Here is an 18939-nt window from a genome sequence, read left to right as displayed (position 1 = left end):
GGCTAACCCATCCTCCCACCCCCCTCCCCTCTAGAACCCTGTTTGTTTTTCAGAGTCCATCGTCTCTCATGGTTCATCTACCGCTCCGATTTCCGCCGCTTCATTCTTCCCCTATTACAGGAGTTCTAAAAAATATGACTCCATATGGCACAACAGGCCTTTGGTCTGGAAGAGACACAGTTCAAATGTAAGTCCTATAATAATGTTTTTGGACCTCTGTGACTGTATGTAAGACCCCCTTTGTCCAGAATGTTAAAGGTCCACAGTTAAGCCCCACCAAATGGTACCCACTGCCCCTCCTTTTTTTTTTTTTTTTTAAGATTTTATTTATTTATTTGAGAGAGAGAATGAGAGAGAGCACATGAGAGGGGGAGGGCCAGAGGGAGAAGCAGACTCCCCGCCGAGCAGGGAGCCCGATGCGGGACTCGATTCCGGGACTCCAGGATCATGACCTGAGCCGAAAGCAGTCGCCCAACCAACCGAGCCACCCAGGCGCCCCCCACTGCCCCTCCTAACAGAGCCTGGCATTTTTTTTCTTGTAAACTCACACTCTCTAAGAAGTGCAGTGACTGTAACAGAAGTAGTGACGAAAATAATAATATTAATAATGCTCAATCTGCATTTATTGAGGCCCTACCTCTGGCCACACAGTATGTAGTCTAATACTCTAGTATTATTTTTTACAATCCTTTCCAAAACCCTAGGAGGACAGACCATTAGTATTCCCATTTTACCGAGGGGAGACTGAGGCACAGAGCAGTTCAGCGAATTGCTTAGGGCCACCCAGCTGTTCAACAGGGAAGCCAGGCAGTCGAGCTGCAGAGCCTGCACGCTTACTTAAAGGTAAGATATATACGTGGTTTGTGCTGTCTCCCCAGTGGACTCTCAGCATCGTGAGCGCACATCTGCTTTCCACCCTCCCCACCCTCAGCCCCGCGCCCTGCACGCCCCGGGTGCCCGGCACCCGCAGGCCCGCGGGCCGCGGGGCTCTGCGGGTGCACCTGCAGGGAGTCGGTGCTCGCCCAGCGTGGCCGCGCGCTAGGCGGCAGCAGCGGGCCCCGCGCGAGATTCACGCGGGATCAGCGGCCGCGCGGTCCCTCTTGGCCGGGGCGGGGCCGGGCGATCCGGGGCGCCGCGGTCGCGCTCGGCGCAGTCGGAGCTTCGCGAGCCGGGCGGGACGAGCAGGATGGCGGCGGCAGCGGGCGAGGCGCGCCGGGTGCTGGTGTACGGCGGCAGGGGCGCGCTGGGCTCGCGATGCGTGCAGGCGTTCCGGGCCCGCAACTGGGTAATTCGGCCGGGTCTCCGCGGGCTGGGGCGGTCGGGAACGCTGGTGACTGGGGAGCAGAGGGGCCTACCCGCGCAGCTCGGGAGGGCCGACTGGATAAAGCCGGGGCCCCTGCGCACCCCCAGACGGGAGTGCTTGCACGAGCATGCACAGGTTTACGTTCCTGGCTACGAGTGCGTGCCCAAGCCGCGCCCTACGTGCCGGGCCTGTGCTCTGCAAGGAGGTGAGGCATGGGGCTGTTCGCTCCGTGTCTGCCAGGCCTAGAAAGTCGGGTAGGGCTCCGGGGAGAATTCCAGAGGGGACTGAAGGGGAGCGGGCTTGAGGGGACAGGGAGAGACAGTGAGCAGCAGGCTCTGGAATTTGGCTGCCTGGCGTGGGTTACTAGTTCTGTAATCGTGAACTTACTGCTTAACGCCCTCGAACCTCAGTTTCCCATCTGTAGAATGGGAATAATGTTAGTATTTACCCCTTAGGGGATTATGCGGATTGAATGGGATCATTGGTGTGGTTGTCAAGTATTGGACTCGTGGTAAAAGCTGTTGAAATGTTAGCTATTAGTATTACTATAATTAGCCCGTTCCTTCAGCCAGCCTCGGACCTGATATTTTGAAGGCTCAGCCCCGCAAATGCTGGTGGCTTCTTCGTTTTGCAAAGACAATTACAACTACTTTGCATAATCAGGTATTGCTCCCTGCAGGGGGCAAGTAGGAGTGGAACTGACACGTGGTCAGAGTCCCTGACCCCAGCCACCAGGCGGGGCTCAGCTCGTTCCTGGTGGAGACTCCGCCCTGTGTCTTCTCAGCTGCATCTGTCCCAGCACAAAATGTGCCGGAAGCTCTGGGGAACTTCCCCTGAGGGGTTTAGTTAGTACCCAGGGTGCCCAGGAACCAGGGAGAGAGGGTTTCCTTCTGGTTCAGAACCTGGCTATAGGACTTCTAAGGGATTCTAAGCACACCACTGGCTTCCTACTCTGAACTTGGGAAGACTGTTTTGAGGCGTCTTCCAGGGTCTGCAGGGGTGAGAGTGGGAACATGTAAGGAGTGCTGGCGGCAAGCTAGGCACTGTATTCCTACATACTCTTAATTTCATTTACTCTTCCCCAAACTTGAATGTAGTGGATTCTCTTGGTATCCATGCGTTCCAGAGGTGAAGCCTGTGGGTTCCCCTGGTGGGGGCACTTGGCAGAATCTGGCACGCTGATTTACCTGTCTCCCCCGCCCTATCTCTTCATTTCTAGGAGCTCTGGGAGGGGCTGGGATACAACCTTTTCTTTGTGTCTGTATCCCCCGTGGCTGGTGACAAAGAAGTAGTGAGTGTTTTTGAATAAATGCTGTGTTCTTCAAAGCTTGTGGTAGAGATATTTATCTCCGGGGCCTGTGGACCTTGGGGCCCTGGAACTGGATGTCACCTCTGCCAGGAGCTTTTTGCAGTTAATGTTCACACTGACTCTGTTAATTGTTAACCCCCATGAGAAAGGCACTAGTTTGCAGGATGAGGATCCAAAGCCATCCCTCTGTGCTGGAGGGCAGGGGTCTGGAAACTGTAGTCCTCCGAGGGCCGAATCTGGCCTGCCATCAGTTTTTGTACAGCCCAAGATCTAAGAATGGTTTCACATTTTTTAAATGGTTGGGGAAAAAAAAAAAAAATCAAAAGAATACTAGTTTGTGACATGTGAAAATTACATGAAATTCACATTTCTGGAGTTGTAGTGCTTGAAGTTTTATTGGGACATAGCCACCTCCGTTCATTTATCTATATTGTCTGTGGCTGGTTAAAGTATCAGATCTGAGTCTTGCAACACAGACCACATGACCAGCAAAATATTTGGCCCTTTACATACCAAGATTTTTGCAGACCCCTGGTCTAGGCTTCTCTGGAGGTGCAGGGTTTGGCTTGCAGTGAGAGGGGAGGAGGAAGGTGAGGTGTTTGGACGCAGAAGGGCTGGGCTGGGGCTCGGTAACGGGTAGGTACCTGAGTGAAGCCAGATGTCCCTGTAAGGATGGCGAGAGGGCAGGAGTGAGATCCTTTCTCTCGTGGGTTTTCTTTTAAGTCTCTTATCTGTCCCCACTGTCCCCATTTCAGGGTTGGATCTTTAATGGAATTACAGCTTACTGTCTCTTGACCAAAGCTGTTTTCTCTTCCATGCCAGTGGGTTGCCAGCATCGATGTGGTGGAGAATGAAGAGGCCAACGCTAGTGTTGTAGTTAAAATGACAGACTCGTTTACGGAGCAGGCTGACCAGGTAATTCCAGAAAAGGCCCCCCACCTTCCCAAGCACTGTGGCAGGGAGACCCTGGGGAGGGGGTGATGGGTTCTTTTTTTTCTTCAACTAATATTCTCTATTGATGATAGCCATTTGTGCTTATTTATTTTATTTTTTTTAAAGATTTTATTTATTTATTTGACAGAGAGAGACACAGCGAGAGAGGGAACACAAGCAGGGGGAGTGGGAGAGGGAGAAGCAGGCTCCCCGCCAAGCAGGGAGCTCGATGCGGGGCTCGATCCCAGGACCCTGGGATCATGACCTGAGCCGAAGGCAGACGCTTAACCATCTGAGCCACCCAGGCGCCCCTGTGCTTATTGAGGGAAATTTGGAAAAAGTAAAAACAAAAAAATGCAAAGAAGATAAACTACTCGTAATCCATTTCTGGTTAGCTCACTGTTCACGTTTTGGCCCGTTTTCTTGTCTTTCCTATCCATACTGTATGTTTTTAGTTTTATAAGTTGAGATAATCTTGTATTTTATATTTTATGGTGAGCTTTTTTTTTGAACTTAGCACTTAAATACTCCTCAGACCACTTAAAAAAACTCCTTTCTGTCGGCGTGTGATTTTTAATTTCCTTAGTTTCCACTTCCTGCACATGTAAGGGTTTTGCAGTTTTTCTTTTTTACCATTATCAAGAATCCTGTGGTGAACATCTTTGTTTCAATCTCTGATTATTTAGGATGCATTCTAAAAAGTGGGGCTCTCCTGTTCAAAGCATGAATACTAACATAAAGAGGTTATTTTTAATTATAAAATGATATGCTAATGTAAAACCAGAAGTCAAACAAATATGTCAGTAAATGGTGAAATACCCCTGTTTCTCCCCGTGATCATGTCATTGCCTGGAAGGAAGCACTGTCAGCAAGTTGATGGCCATCTTGGTTTGAATATCAGAGATGCTCCTAAGTGGGCCGATCTTTCCGGAAGAGCCGTTCCTGCAAGCTGCTTGGGGGACTGTGCTGTCTGTGGTTGTCATGCCGTCACTGCAGCCCACATTCCCAAGGAAATCTCCACATCGTTCTTCGTGTGGTGTGTTTGTAAGCACTCAATGAGGCAGGCGGGCAGGTGGGGAAAGACCCATTTTGTAGCGTGGGAGACCGAGTTTCAGACACTTAAGTGACGTGGCCAACAGGCTAGCTGGCGGTGGATTAGGGAGCGTGGATTTTCTAATAAGAGACTTATTGGGGCGCCTGGGTGGCTTCGTTGGTTGAGCATCCAACTCTTGATTTCAGCTCAGGTCATGAGCTCTGGGTCCTGGGATCGAGCCCCATGTCAGGCTCCGTGCTCAGTGGGGAGTCTGCTTGAGGATTCTCTCTCCTTCTCTAAAATGGAAAAATCTTTAAAAGAAAAAAAAAAATGAAAGAGACTTATTAACAACTTTAATAAGCTCAGGGTCTGCTCTTTGTTTAGTATGCTTTCCCTAGTAATCTGTTTGGTGGTCCCTAGCTGTGTTTTTAAACAAGTATTTAAAATTTTAATAAGTGATATGTGGGGGTGCCTGGGTGGCTCAGTCAGTTAAGTGTCTGCCTTTGGCTCAGGTCATGGGTCCTGAGCTCGAGCCCCGCATCAGGCTCCCTGCTCAGTGGGGAGCCTGCTTCTCCCTCTCCCTCTGCCTTCTGCTCCCCCTGCTTGTGGTATCTCTCTCTCTCTGTCAAATAAATAAATAAAATCTTAAAAAAAACCTGATACATGTATGATGTAGAAAATTAAATAAAACAAAAAGAAGGGGAAATCATATTTAGTCCCACAATGTAATGTTTTGTAGTATTTCCTTCCAATCCATTCCTCCAAATGTATACATGTATAAGTCTAAAAATTAAAAAAAAAAAATAACCCAAACTGAGCTGCTCATTTGCTCTTTCTAAAGCATCAATTTGACAGAGGTTAGAATATAAAAAGCCAGCTGACTTACTCCAGAATATAGATTTTTGTTGTTCTTACTTTTCTTGATGTGATCCTAACGATTCCTGTACCTGATGATACCTGTTGGCCTTAATGGGATTAATAATACAACCCAACTAGGCATTGTTATGTGTCAGGCACCATTCTAAGTGCTTTATTCACTTTAACTTGCTTAATCTCTGTAACACTCCCAAAACAAAGCTTCTGATTGATCTCTCTTCTGGAAACGAGGAATTTGAAGCCAAGAAAGGCTCTGGTATTTGCTCAAGGTCAAACAGGCAGGAGGTGGTATAGTTGGGATTTGAACCTAGGCAATGGGGGTTTGGTATCTGCATTCTTGACTACGTGCTAAGCTGCCTCCCAGCAACATAGCTCCATGTGAACAAAGTAATAATAGCTAAACTAAATGCAAGGAAGCACCTGGGTTTGGGTGTCAGCAGCTCTTCTGGATTTGGTTCTCTGTAATCAGTGTTTGTGTCTGTCTTCACTGTCTTATCTATTCCGGTTAATTGCAGGTTTCTGATGTCATGTGCATTTTTGAAATTGTCCCCATCTGAGACTTGACAGTGCATTTTAAAGACAAAGATGGAGAGATGCCTTAGTTATTTCAAGCTCAGATTTTAAAACCTTTAACTCTCCCTAACCCCCCACTCACCCAATTAAGAATTTCTGGACAAACAGCATGATATCCGGTTTTTGTTTTTAAGGCTTCAGAAGAGGAAAATCAATCCTAATACATGTAAAGTTGAGCCCCCAAGGCAGGAAATTCACTAGAGACAGTGAGGAGATAAGATGCGAGAAAGGCATTAAATCTTTTTTTTTTTTTTTTTTGGTGTGCGGCAGGGAGAGGAGATAAAGGGAGAAGGAGAGGAGATAAAGGGAGAGGGAGAGGAGATAAAGGGAGAGGGAGAGAGAGAATCTCACATGGGGCTAGATCTCACAACCCTGAGATCATGACTTGAGCCCAAATCAAGAGTTGGAGGCTTAACCGACTGAGCCACCAAGGCGCCCTGAAAGGCATTAAGTCTGTAGAAAACTATTGGGCACAGAGCAAAACTGAAGGGGGAGGAATTTAAAAATGTATAGATGTTGTAAAAACAAGTCAAATAGGTGTATTGTTTTTGCGGGCTGCATGCTTCCCCAAAGAGTAGAACATGCACAGGGCTGTGTGTACATATGGACATTGAGAGATCTCCAACTTCCGGCAGCTGGGATCTGGGCTCTTGGTAACAGGACTTGGGTTAAGAATGAGGGGCAGGGGTAGCCTGGTCACCAGGGTAACAGGAGGAAGGTCAACAACATAAGGCAGGATTAGGTGAGATACTCATGAGTAGAGGCCAGGGGAAATTCAGGAATTTCTTAAGAGGAAAGATGTAGGTATGGGGAGTAGGGAGAGGAAAGATTGGTTTCCATTGCCCAAGCGTTCTCTTGGAGGGAGTGATGAGAGGCCTCAGAGATTGTTGGGGAAAGAGGTGGGGGACAGGAATGTTGCTTCTGGCAAAGATACAGGGTCTTGGGTCTTGGGTCAAGTCATCTCAGCCATTCTGGAGAAGTGTGAAAGGGCCATGGTCGATGGCTAGAATTGCCTGTCTTGCCAGATTTTTGTTTTAATAAATTGTAACAAAAGGACATGTGTATATTTTCAACACTTAAAAATTTCAAACAGAAGTAGAGAGATAAATGAACACCACGTATCTGTATTTACCAACATTTTGCCATTGACTATTTTTTTAATTGAAGTGTAGTTGATTATTTTTTATTGTTCTTTTTAAAAAATAAATTTCTCATTGGCATTTTGATTTGGAGTTGTACTTAAAGGGATTTTTGTATTGAGGGGAGAAAAGAATTGATTATCTCAAATTATGATTCTGTGATGCATGAAGAAAGTCTGGAAAGAAATATACCAACAGGTTAGCTATGGGCAGTGAAGCTCTCGGTGAATTTTTTTAAAGCCTTCTCCTACTTTTCTTTACTAATTGTTTTATTCCAGGCATGCTTATGTCCCAACCCTTCAGGATGTTCCAAAGAAGACTCTAGATTGCTTTATAAAAATCAGATTGAAATGTAGTTGGGGCTTCTCTATCCAAAATGCTTGTTGTAGATTGGTCCTGCATCTAATTTTTCAAAGTGTTAATTGCCAGGTGCTGTTAACTGACTTCAAAACGATGTGAGAAATAAACAGAGGTGTCTAAAGATGTTAGCCTGTTAGGTTTACGTGATGGTTTATGCACCTTTTTGTCCCTTTCGTTTAAGGTGACTGCTGAGGTCGGAAAGCTCTTAGGTGAAGAGAAGGTGGACGCCATCCTCTGTGTGGCCGGAGGCTGGGCTGGGGGCAATGCCAAATCCAAGTGTGAGTCCTTTCCTGCGTTAATCAATCATTCCACTCTGCTCTTTGTCCAGCCGGCACGGACTGGGTCCATCCTGTGTGCCAGGCCAGATGTTTTCTGTATTTCGCCTAGAATCTTTGCCGTAGCTCTGTGAGGTAGGGATTAACCTCCCATGTGACAGATGAAGGAAAAACGTCCCATAAATGGGGTTAGGGGAGAGGGACGTTGAGTTTGAAGTTTAGAATAGAAGAAGAATGAAATCAGCATTGTTTCCCCCCTAATCTTTCAGGGCCTCTTACTGGGAACTGGGGGATGTGTGATGTATTAAAGCTGAGTACTGGGGCGCCTGGGTGGCTCAGTTGGTTGGGTGCCTGCCTTAGGCTCAGGTCATGATCTCAGGGTCCCTGCTCAGCGGGAAGTCCTCTCCTCCCTCTCCCTGCCCCTCCCCCTCCGCTCATGTTCTGTCTCTCGCTTACTCTCTCGCTCAAATAAATAAAAAATGGTTACTTAAAGCTGCGTACATTTTTCAACTCATTATGAAAATTTTCAAGCATACAGAGAAGTTGAAAGAACAGTTCTTGAACACCCTGTGCCCTCTATCTAGTTTCAGTAACTAACATTTGCTGGACTCGCGCTCTCTTGCTTTCTGGTGCGTGGGTATCCTGCGTGTGTATTTTTTTGTTAATCATTTGCAAGTAAGTTGACATTTCGCCGTTCTTCGTAATGTATCCTCAGGGAGTCAACCCATTCTCCTATATTCTCATAATACCATTACCATATCTAAGAAAATTAATAATAATTCTATAAGATTAATGATAGACTCTATTTGAATTCCCCAATTTATTCCAAATCTTGTATCATTGTTTATTTTTTTCCCACCTAAATATTCCAGTCAGGGTTTATGCATTGCATTTTGTTATTTTTAGTCTCTTAATCTAGAATTTTTTTTTTTTTTTCTGTGATAGACTTGGTGAATTCAGGGTACTTTTCCCATAGACTGTCTATCCTGCTTTCTTTAAAGCATCATGTACCTTGTTCCCTTGTCTGTGGTATTTCCTGTGAACTAGAATTTAGATCGAGAGACTTACTTAGATTCGGGTTAAGTATTTTGGAGGTAAGCGTTCTTCCTGAGGCATATGTGCTTCATGTGACATTATGTTGGGATACTTAACAGTGTCAGATCACCGTACCCATCCACAATGATGACAAGTTGGGTGCTTGGTTAATTAAGGTGGTGGTGACAGACCTTCATTGTGAAGGTACGTTTTTCTGTTTGTAATTAGTAAGTGATTGTGGGATGCTACTTTGGCACTGTGTGTGAATGTCCTATTTCTAAGCACCTTGAGGGTCTCAAATTCCCCAAACCTAATGATTTTAAGCCTCCATTGATAATCTCTGCCTGAGCCTGTGGTTTTTAAATTCTGTCATTCCTTCTGTGTTGATCAGTCAAAGCTATATAAAAAGGAATTGATTCTCTGTGAAATCAGTTACACGTAAAGTTGGTATTTTGTGGGGTGATCAGATTGGCAAAACACCCTGATGGCCTTTTGTGTGTTTTGGGAATAAGAATTGATGAATTTTTTTTTTGGTCTAGTCCTTGGTAGCCGGGAAATGCCGTAACTTGGTTATCACCTCCTGAATGCCCGTCCACCTGTATCAGGAGGCCTTTCTGTCTGGATTATGGGTGTCTTGCCCAGCCGGTGATGTGATATACATTAGCGCTTATTCCCCACCACGTCTCAGGCAAGGCTAGAGGGTGAAAAATAAGCATGAAATGGTTGTTATATCAGCTTTCTTTTAAAAAGTCTTTAAAGCTGGCGTTAAACTTTCAGCCATTCAAAATGTAGCTCTATAAAATCCCTCTTTATGTCCATGCAGTACTAGTCCCTCACATTTTTATCCCAGGTAAAACCTGACTAGACATATGGGTTCTTATTCCGAGTCTCATGCCCTTCATAAAGTAGAACAATTTTTGAGTTAGAGCCAGTCTGGTGTATTTGTTAACAGGTGAGGAAGCTGAGACTCAGGTCAGCGCATGGTCCGGATTTGAACCTGAGTCTCTCTGACCACGGCCCTGTACTGTTTGGACTGGACCTTGTAACCAGGGACTGGGAGGGTAGGGGTGGCTGTCTGGGCTTCCTCGGATGCCATGACTGGAGCTCACCTTCCAGTGTCTTCCCTGCAAATGCTGAGCTCACGAGTTGTTCTTTCTCTGCACAGCTCTCTTTAAAAACTGTGACCTGATGTGGAAGCAAAGCATGTGGACGTCGACCATCTCCAGCCACCTGGCCACCAAGCACCTCAAGGAAGGAGGCCTCCTGACCTTGGCTGGTGCCAAGGCCGCTCTTGACGGGACTCCTGGTAGGCCTTCATTTCCCAGTCTGTGAAATGGGAGCGCTCACCCTTGCCCCCCTGGGCTGCTGGGTGATTCTCTGAGGTCAGGGACCTGGGAGCCCTTCACCCTCCAAGACGCTGTACAGCTGGGTGGAGTTTGCTTCCTTGAGGTCTGGCTCTTTTTAGGGGAAGGACTCCTGACCCTTCTGTGTGCACTGTCTTCATGCTGGTGGTGGGGACAGAGTCCTGTAATCTGGCACTCCCACCCGCTTCCTTTATCTGGGATCCACCCAGGGAATGTTTGGTGCTGAGCTAAATATTAATCAGTTAATAAACAAGTTTTATCGTCATCGTACGGTGTCTGTGTGCCCCTGGGAAGCCGCTCAGCCTCTGGAAACGGTGGGGGCTGTAGAGTAAGGGAAGCTAGCTGTGGATTCTTCACCTGAGCTGAGGGGCTTTGACCAAATTCTGCTGTTGTGAGTGACTGTAACGCCTCCCCCGAAGTGTAGCTGTGAGGCTTGGAGGCACGGACGTGTAGAAAGTGCCCAGTGCGGGCCGAGCCCTCTTAGAGACACTCTTTTCCTTTGGCGTATATTCTCATTTACTCCTGAGGTGGATGGTTCTTACCTTTTCCATTTACAGGGAAGCGGACTAGAACTTAGGGGAAGTAACTGGTCGTGATGTTGCCAGTGAGCTGTAGATTTACTTTGAGCCAAAACCCTGATCATTTCTAAATTGCATGCTTGTTCTCCTGCATCACACAGGTGCGGGTTTTCCTTGACATTTTTACTCCGTCCGTGTTTCCTGGGGCTGCCGTGACAACAGACCGTGGCCTCGGGGGCTAAACACAGAAAGTTATTTTCTCACAGATCCTAGGGGCCGGAAAGCTTGAGATGGAGGTGCAGCAGGGTGGTGTCTTCTGAGGCCTCTCTCCGTGGCTTGCAGTTGGCGTCTGCTCCCTGTGTCCTCTCATGGTCTTCCCTCTGTGTGGGTCTGTGTCCTGATCCCCTCTTCTTGTAAGGACACGAGTCAGATTGCTTTAGGGCCTAAAGACCTCATTTTAATTTCATGACCCCATTAAAGACCTTGTCTCCAAATACAATCACATTCTGAGGTAGCTCAGGTTAGGACTCCAACACGTGAATTTTGGGGGTACAATTCAATGCATACCTTTGGGATAAGGCTGATGAAATTTAAGTGGGGTGGGGGACAGCACAGGGATGCAGAAAGTGTCTACTTCCGCTACCTAAGTAAGCTCTTAAAAAAAGGAAGGGTGGTTGTTTTGGGGAGGGGGCTTTTAGTAAGTGGTAGAGACCTTGAGCACCTTTTTCAATTTTAGTGTAGTCACTAAAGTGTGAGGCTCTTACAAATTAACAATTTCTTGCCACTCGTTTTCTTATTAGGTGTCTTGGAGCATGTGATCTTATACGTCCATGGCTCTTGCAGCAGTTACAGCTGGGTAAATGTTAGGTGTTAGTTTGGTTGAGATCTGATTTTTATTAAAGGTGACATAGAGCAGAGGCACTAGCAAGTGAGTAGAGAAATGAGTAAATAGCTTGCCATTTAAAAAAGAAAACCCTGTGACCAAAAGACTTGATTTTTCTAAAGGGCAAAACAGTCTCTTCCTTTATTTTGGCTTTTAAGTATCTTTTTTAGTTATAGTTGTGGATACTGGTTAAGACTGCAAGTTCTGGAACCACACTGGTTGGTTTTCTGTTGTGGTTTGGCCACTTCTTGTGTGATACTTGGCAAATTATTTAACCTCTCTGGGCCTCAGTTTTGTCATCTGTAAAATGGGGATAAATAATAGTACCTCCTCTATATGGTGGTTGTGACTTGTAAATATCTTAGTGGATGTAAATGGCTTAGAAAGATACAATAGAGTCAGTATTCAGTGTGAACTTTTATTATTATATATTCCAGACTGACTTTAAAAGCCCAGCTATTTCTGCTTCATGTATTAATAAGCTTGCTCATCTTTTAAGTTCTTAGTTAGATGTTGTTAAATTTATTTGAGTCATGAAGTCTTTTAACTTTGATTCAGATCCCAGAGTGATCTGGGGAGATCTATGTATAATCCAAAAGTAAATGACAAACGGGCTTAGTGGTCGGTCCTTCAAGCACAAGAACGGTTGTTCAAAACTGGAAAGTTTTCTCTTGGAAAAGTACTCAGGAAACCCCGCCCCCTCCCACCCCATGTCCAAACTTGTATTTGTAGACCGTCTCCTGGTGGATAAACTATCAGAAGGAAGGTGATTACTTGTTTACCATTTAGGGATCTGTACTGTGTTTGGAAATTAGTCTTTAGGGACTACACTGATCATTTTAATAATTGAAAGTATCTTTTGAATACATTTTTTCGCATCTTGCAAATGATCCCCTTATCCACATTGTGTAGAATCCTGTGGAATTAAGTCATTAGGGTCCCTGGTAGCTTGTTGCTGGTTGCTTGTTTCTTTCTTCATTGTGTTGAGTGGAATGAGGAGGGGGCCCTAGATGTCTGCTGGGGCCTGGGGTTGCCTGCATAAGATTCGTGCGCTGGTTAATTTTAATCATGCAGAGTTTGTTAGATCTTTATATCACTGTTGGCTTCCTTCCCCCGATTAGACCGAGAAGCCAGAGATGGTGAAATCTTCTTGTGCTTCTAAATAACTCTTTGAGACGTTGACCCTCTTTTGCAATTCAAGGTTGCTATTGGAGAGTTCAGTGATTGCTTCCACAGCTGGGCTGTGGTCCCCACCTCCCCTGGGCCTTCGGTGTCTCCTCATCTGTTACACCTTCAACAGCATGTGTGCTGGGGTTTTCTAAGGAGGCTGCTGATCTCCAAAAGAAACAGTGGTTTTCTGAAGGAGGAGAGGCATTTACAGCAACTAACCTTGCTTCTTTGTTGTTGGTTAGTGAGAATCCACAGCTGGGTGCTGTGGGGGAGAGAGACTGGGTTCCTGCCACCTGTCCGTGGGACAAATGGAAACCTGTCTGAGTAAAAGGCATGCCTTGCTTCAGTCAGCAAATATTTGCTGACTGGTGGGAGGAAAGGAAGAGTAATAGGTGGTGTGTATCCTTACGTGAAAGTTGTTCAACTGCTATACTTTATAAACAGCGAGTGGCACTCCAGGGCACGTTACTTCTGTTAATTTGACGGGAAGTATGTACTGAGTGCCTATCCTGTGCCGAACCCACAGTTAAGTACTTTCTCCCCATTTTCCCGTTGCGGTAACAGGATTAGAAAGGTTTTGAAAATTTGCCTGCAATTTCTTGAGTGGTGAGCAGAAGAGCTGGGATTTGAACTTGGGCAGCCTACACTCCAGATGACCACTTCATCTTGCCCACGAGCATTTATTGATCTGAGGGTTTAGATGCAGCTCTCGCCTGGCCTTTAACCTTGGTGCAAGTCCGTTTGTGAGCCCGGGTGGCTCCTTACGTACCCTGTCCGTGCCTCGGTTTGCTCAGTGGTAAAAATAAGATTGGCCTCATGGTTTTTAGGATAAATGTGAACTGCGGGGTGAATAACAGGTGCATTTTCTCTCTAAAGGTGTCCATTCCTTCCTTTCCTCCCAGACTGGCGTGGTGGTGTCTGGACTACTGTGGCGGCCACTGGTCACTGAACTGTTTTCTCCCCCTTTTCCCAGGGATGATCGGCTACGGCATGGCCAAGGGCGCGGTTCATCAGCTCTGCCAGAGCCTCGCCGGGAAGAACAGTGGCATGCCTTCCAGCTCCGCGGCCATCGCCGTGCTCCCGTAAGTGCTGGGGCCTTCCCGTTACCTGCCCATCTCTGCCCCACTGCCCACAGTTAACATCTGAGTAGCTTTCCGCTGGGGACTTGTGTGTGCTGTCATCTTGGCTTCTAGAATTCGCCAGAGGCCCTGAAGATGCTTCTTCAGAAGTTGGGAGTATCCCCAGGCTGTCCAGAATGGTTGACTGGCTGATGGGTGGGTCTGTCTGTCTGGCCTCTTTCTTTCTGTTTTTTTTTTTTTTTCCTTCCCTCTCTCCATCCCTCTGTCCCTCCTTATTAAAAGTAGCCTACACATTTTATTGTAATAGGTTTAATTCTTTCAACTCATTATAAGGCCAGTGGAAGAGAGATTGTGTTTAGTGTGTGTGTGTGTGTGTGTCTGTGGTGGGGGGACGGGATCTGAGGAGACTGGGAGAAACTGGGAGACGCTCCTATTTGTGACCAGGAGGTAGATCCCTAGTCGGCTGTCCCTGGCAAGGCAGCTGCTTTGGAGGTAGAGGTCCTTCCTGCTGGAAGGATGCCAGCACGAGCTGGCTTGCCTCTTGCCTGCAGTCCTATAAAGCGGACATTGGGACTTCGAGGGTCCTGGGATTTCCGGTTCCCGTTCGCTTGTGAGCCTCTGCGAGTCTGTGACCTGCTCCGCCAGCTGTTTTGAATGATTCCCAAGGCCTGAATGTTCTTGGGAGAGTCATACCTGTCTGAATTCTGTGTTCTCTTGCTGAGAATCATAAGGTTTCATAGAAGACAGCCACAAAAATGAAGGATGAGACTGTCTTTTCCCCATATTTAAAGGAATATTATTATTACTACCCTTAAAAAAATCCTGAGAGGTGAGTTGGCTACAATTTAGGGAGCGAATAAAGATGTAAACAGCACAGCGGTTTACTTCATAGAGACTGTATTTAAGAAAAGGCAGGACTGTGTTTTAAAAAAAGGCTCTTTCATTTTGTTCCTGTCTTCCTGAAGGGTAAGTCATGAAGCAGCTCCCTGAGTTAGGCTCGGACATGCTGTCTGTAAGTGTGGAGGGCTCCCTGGCTTCCCTCTGACCATCCTCACGGGATCGCCCTGTCCGTGTACATGCGGCCACCCTGGGGCTGGAGGCTCTTGGTGCGTTTTCCTGGCCGAGGAGGATGGGGCAGCTGTAATTCTGAGAGCCAGCAGGGACACATGACAAGCCTGTGTCTGTGCCCCGCAGGGTGACCCTGGATACCCCGATGAACAGAAAATTCATGCCCGAGGCCGACTTCAGTTCCTGGACGCCCTTGGAGTTCCTGGTCGAGTGAGTATTGACATGATGTCATAATATTGGCACCTGCCTGCCTCAGTTGTCCGCCTTTTACAGACCAGGGGACAAGCCGTGTTCTCTTAGCTAACGCGTGGCTCTGTGAGGCCACCAGGCCCCCGAGGGGGTGTCCCACATCAGTGTGAATCTCAGAGAGGCCTTGATAAGTGCTGACGTCTGAATCTGAAGCTGACCAGCCTGAGCATGTTGTCTCACTGCTCCAGGCCTCAGTTGCCCCGTCTGTATAATGGGGTCCTTCATAATTGTTAGGGGGATTACATGTGGAAACGCTTGGCTTGGCACAATGTCTGACCCATGCAGTAAGTGCTCCGTAAACCTGCGCTCCTGTTAATGTCGTTGTCTCTGCTAACAAGGAGCAGCGGTGTGGGGGTAAGATGCTGATCTACAGCACTTCATCTGGGCTCCCGTGTCTGATTTAGCGCTGAGCCACGGGCCTACAGAAAGTGTCCTTTGTTCCCCAAATCTCATTCACCCCTTTGTGAATATGGGTGGCATTTGAAGATCACGGACAGAGAATGAGCATTCTCACTCTGTTGAGTGTGTCTAGATCTCAAGTCCCTAAGCCCTCTGTGTAGTAGGCACGTACTCCCCGAGCACCCACTGTGGGCCAGGTGCTGTGCTGGGCCCTGGGACAGGGACACGAATAAGGTGCAGTCCCTGCCCTCACCAAGCTGGGGCTGACCTTCCCCCCCAGCGCCTGCATGTGCCAAGTTTGGAATGTGCTTCTGGCCCAAGGTTACATCTCATTTGAACTCAATCGAGAGATAGCGGGGACTTTGTATGATGTTTGGAACTAGTTTTAGGTAGCCCTTGTTATGTGCCAGGCACTATTTTAAACACTTGACTGTTACCTTATGTAATGTTCATAGCAAGTCAGTGGGGGGGGGGGTGCTGTCATCTTTATTTAAGGTTTGGGGACTTGGAGGCATGGGGGCAGGAGGGCTAAGGAACATGCCTAAGATCACGTAGCAGAGCCAAGATTTGAGGCAGGTAGTGTGGTTGCAGAGCCTGTGGTCTTAACGAGGCCTGTAGTTCTTTCTGCCTCCCAACGTGTGAATTGGGTTTTGCCTTAAAGTTTCTTTTTTAAAAGCCAATCCTTCCCAACATCATCCATGACCCAGGTTCTAGATGGAACACCTGGGGTCATGTGTCTGAATTAGGGCCAAGCCATAGATCCACAGAGAGTGGCTGGGATAGCCATCCTTTGTTCCAGAAATCATGACACCACTTGTGGGATTTGGAAACTCACCTGGCAGATGGGCATAAATTGTGCTTTGAGTGTTCTCCCTCGTCTACTGCAGACCGCTGAGGAAGATGAAGAAGTAAGATAGTTTGAAACATGCATACGTAACACACGGGCCCCGACACATCCAGCCTCAACTGGTCTCCTTCAGAGCCTTCCCTAAGCCCTGCCTGGCCCCAGAGAAGGGTCATAGATGGTATTTCAGGGAGTTTCAGCAGTGCTTTGGTCTTTGGGCCCATGTAATTACTGCCCTCGGCTTGTTCAGCTGTCAAGAGTGGGCCTTCGAATGACTTGACATTAAACATCAGCTCTGGTCTAGCAGGTTACTGATCAGCACTGAAGAATATCCCAGGATCTCTTGCGTGCTTCCCAGTTAATGAAGGTGCAGAGTCCTAGCTGGTGGATTGTCGAGGGAGAACATGTACTCAAATGTAAATGTTTTGTTTGAAAAATTATCAGCTACTTGTTCTACCTTGTAAATTTGTGGTGTCCTTTTTAATTTCTGTCTTCTTAGAGGAGGTCTTTCCAAGTCCCCCAAGCAGGGTTCCCTAATTAATGCCCCCCATTCCTGCATTTGACATATTTTATTCTAATAGTCTGTTTTTTGGTATCTTTTTCCATTGCTGTGGGTGTTCCATTTATGTTTACTTATTAAAAAAGAAAAAAAATGAATTTCTTTTAAATTTCTAGGAAAGTAATAAAGCAATGTATAAAGTATTGTGCACATGTTTATCTCTTAGAATTAACTAAAAGATAATTAAGAGTTAATTAAAGTCTTAGTCACTTAAAATCATACTGCTATGTTATAAAGGATTCCAACAATGAAGAAACATACAAATACTAAAGTTAAAATCTTGCCAAATCCTGCCACTTGGGAATTCGAATGAGTACTGAGATCCCGGGGACCTGGGTGTGTGTCTCTCTGGCTTTTTCCATAGCTGCTGATGATCTCCTCTCCCTCCAGCCACTGATGTGAATGAATGGAAGCACGTGTCCGGATTTTTGCTTTGAAAACATAAAGCTGATCTTCTTTGTTCTAGAACCTTCCATGACTGGATCACAGGGAAAAACCGACCGAGCTCAGGGAGCCTGATCCAGGTGGTAACCACAGAGGGAAAGACGGAGCTTACCCCAGCATATTTTTAAGCTTCATCTCAGTGCCTGTTCGGGACCTGCCAGACAAGTCGTCTATCTCAGTGTGGCTGTGTCCGGCCCTGTTTTTTCTGTAATCCTGTTTGTGGTACGAGATAGTGAGTCCTGTTTTTCCTCTCTCCTAATGTGCATTTGTTCTCCTCGGTCGGTGTAAAATGTTGATGGGAAATAAAGATGTATGAGGGCAGAGGCCTGCAGATGGCACCATCAGTCTGTGTTCACTATGAAAGTTTAGGAGGAGGTATCCAATGGGCGCCTCTTGTGTCTGTGTCGTCTCGAACTGCATTTGAGACTCGGATTCTCTGTCCTGGACAGTGGCTGTTGACCTGACTAGTTCAGAGATTTGTTGATACTGGGGATGTTTGGGGGGCCCGAGTTACCATTGAATGTGATGTTTATGTTGTGGACATCATTTTTGCAGCCTTGAATTGAACTGCCTTAAAACTCCTTTTGTGATGTAAGTGAAATCCCGTGGACTCCGTTAAGATACCTTTTTCCTGTGCAGTTGCCAAAAGTGCAGCAGAACTACTTGTGGTCGTTTGGAGTTTATCTTCCCAATAAATGCACTTCATTCATTGTGTTGTCTTCTTTAATCAGCCGCGTCTTAAATACAGTCATAGATGAATGCACAGCAATCACGGGAAGGGGGTGGACTCAAAGCCTGAGATAAGTTTTTTCTCTCTTTTAAAATATTTTATTTATTTATTTGACAGAGTGCACAAGCAGGGGCAGCGGCAGGCAGAGGGCGAGGGAGAAGCAGGCTCCCCGCAGAGCAGGGAGCCCGATGCGCGGGGCTCCATCCCAGGACCCTGGGATCATGACCTGAGCCGAAGGCAGATGCTTCACCGACTTAGCCACTCAGGCGCCTCTTTTTTGATTCTTTAAAACAATTTTTATTGAGGCAAAATTCAAATAACAAAATCAAGCATTTTAAAGTGGAAAATTGAGTAGCATTCAGTGTGCTCACAGTTTTCTTTAACCACCGCTGCTGTCTAGTTCCAAAATACGCTCATTACCCAAAATTGAACCCCATCCCCACCGAACAGTTACTTCGCATTTCCTGTGCCTCCAGGCCCTGGCGACTGTGAATCTGCTTCCGATCTCTATGAAATGACCTGTTCTGGATATTTCATGTGAGTGGAATCCTGCAACGTGCAGACTTTGGTGCCTGGCTTCTCACTCCGCATGTTTTCCAGGCTCACCCATGAAGGAGCAGGTATCCGTACTTCGTTCCTTTTTGTGGCTGAACAGTGTTTCCTTGTTCGTGTCCACTACAATTAGTTTATCCACTCATGCGTTGACAGATAATGTGGATGATTTCTGCCTTTTGGCTCCTGTGAGCATTCATGTGGTCCCTGTTCTCAGTTCTTTTGGATAGGGTGGGGCTGCTTG

At 46.7% G+C, this 18939-nt stretch overlaps 1 protein-coding gene across 1 annotated transcript; it reads left to right on the top strand.

Annotated features, from left to right (window-relative positions):
• Positions 1-1101: 1101 nt before the first annotated feature.
• QDPR (quinoid dihydropteridine reductase) lies at positions 1102-18123 on the top strand. Its single transcript, XM_045881427.3, has 7 exons — positions 1102-1285; positions 3435-3527; positions 7708-7804; positions 10002-10142; positions 13745-13853; positions 15045-15128; positions 17436-18123. Exons 1-7 carry the CDS (start codon positions 1187-1189, stop codon positions 17539-17541), a joined length of 729 nt encoding a protein of 242 aa, XP_045737383.1. The 5' UTR covers positions 1102-1186; the 3' UTR covers positions 17542-18123.
• Positions 18124-18939: the final 816 nt, after the last annotated feature.

The sequence above is a fragment of the Mirounga angustirostris genome, unplaced genomic scaffold (assembly GCF_029215605.1).
Source record: "Mirounga angustirostris isolate CCGP_5_RB_7025 unplaced genomic scaffold, mMirAng1.0.hap1 SCAF_2, whole genome shotgun sequence".
In the NCBI taxonomy this organism is placed as follows: domain Eukaryota; kingdom Metazoa; phylum Chordata; class Mammalia; order Carnivora; family Phocidae; genus Mirounga; species Mirounga angustirostris.
This window is presented reverse-complemented; position numbering and strand designations above follow the sequence as displayed.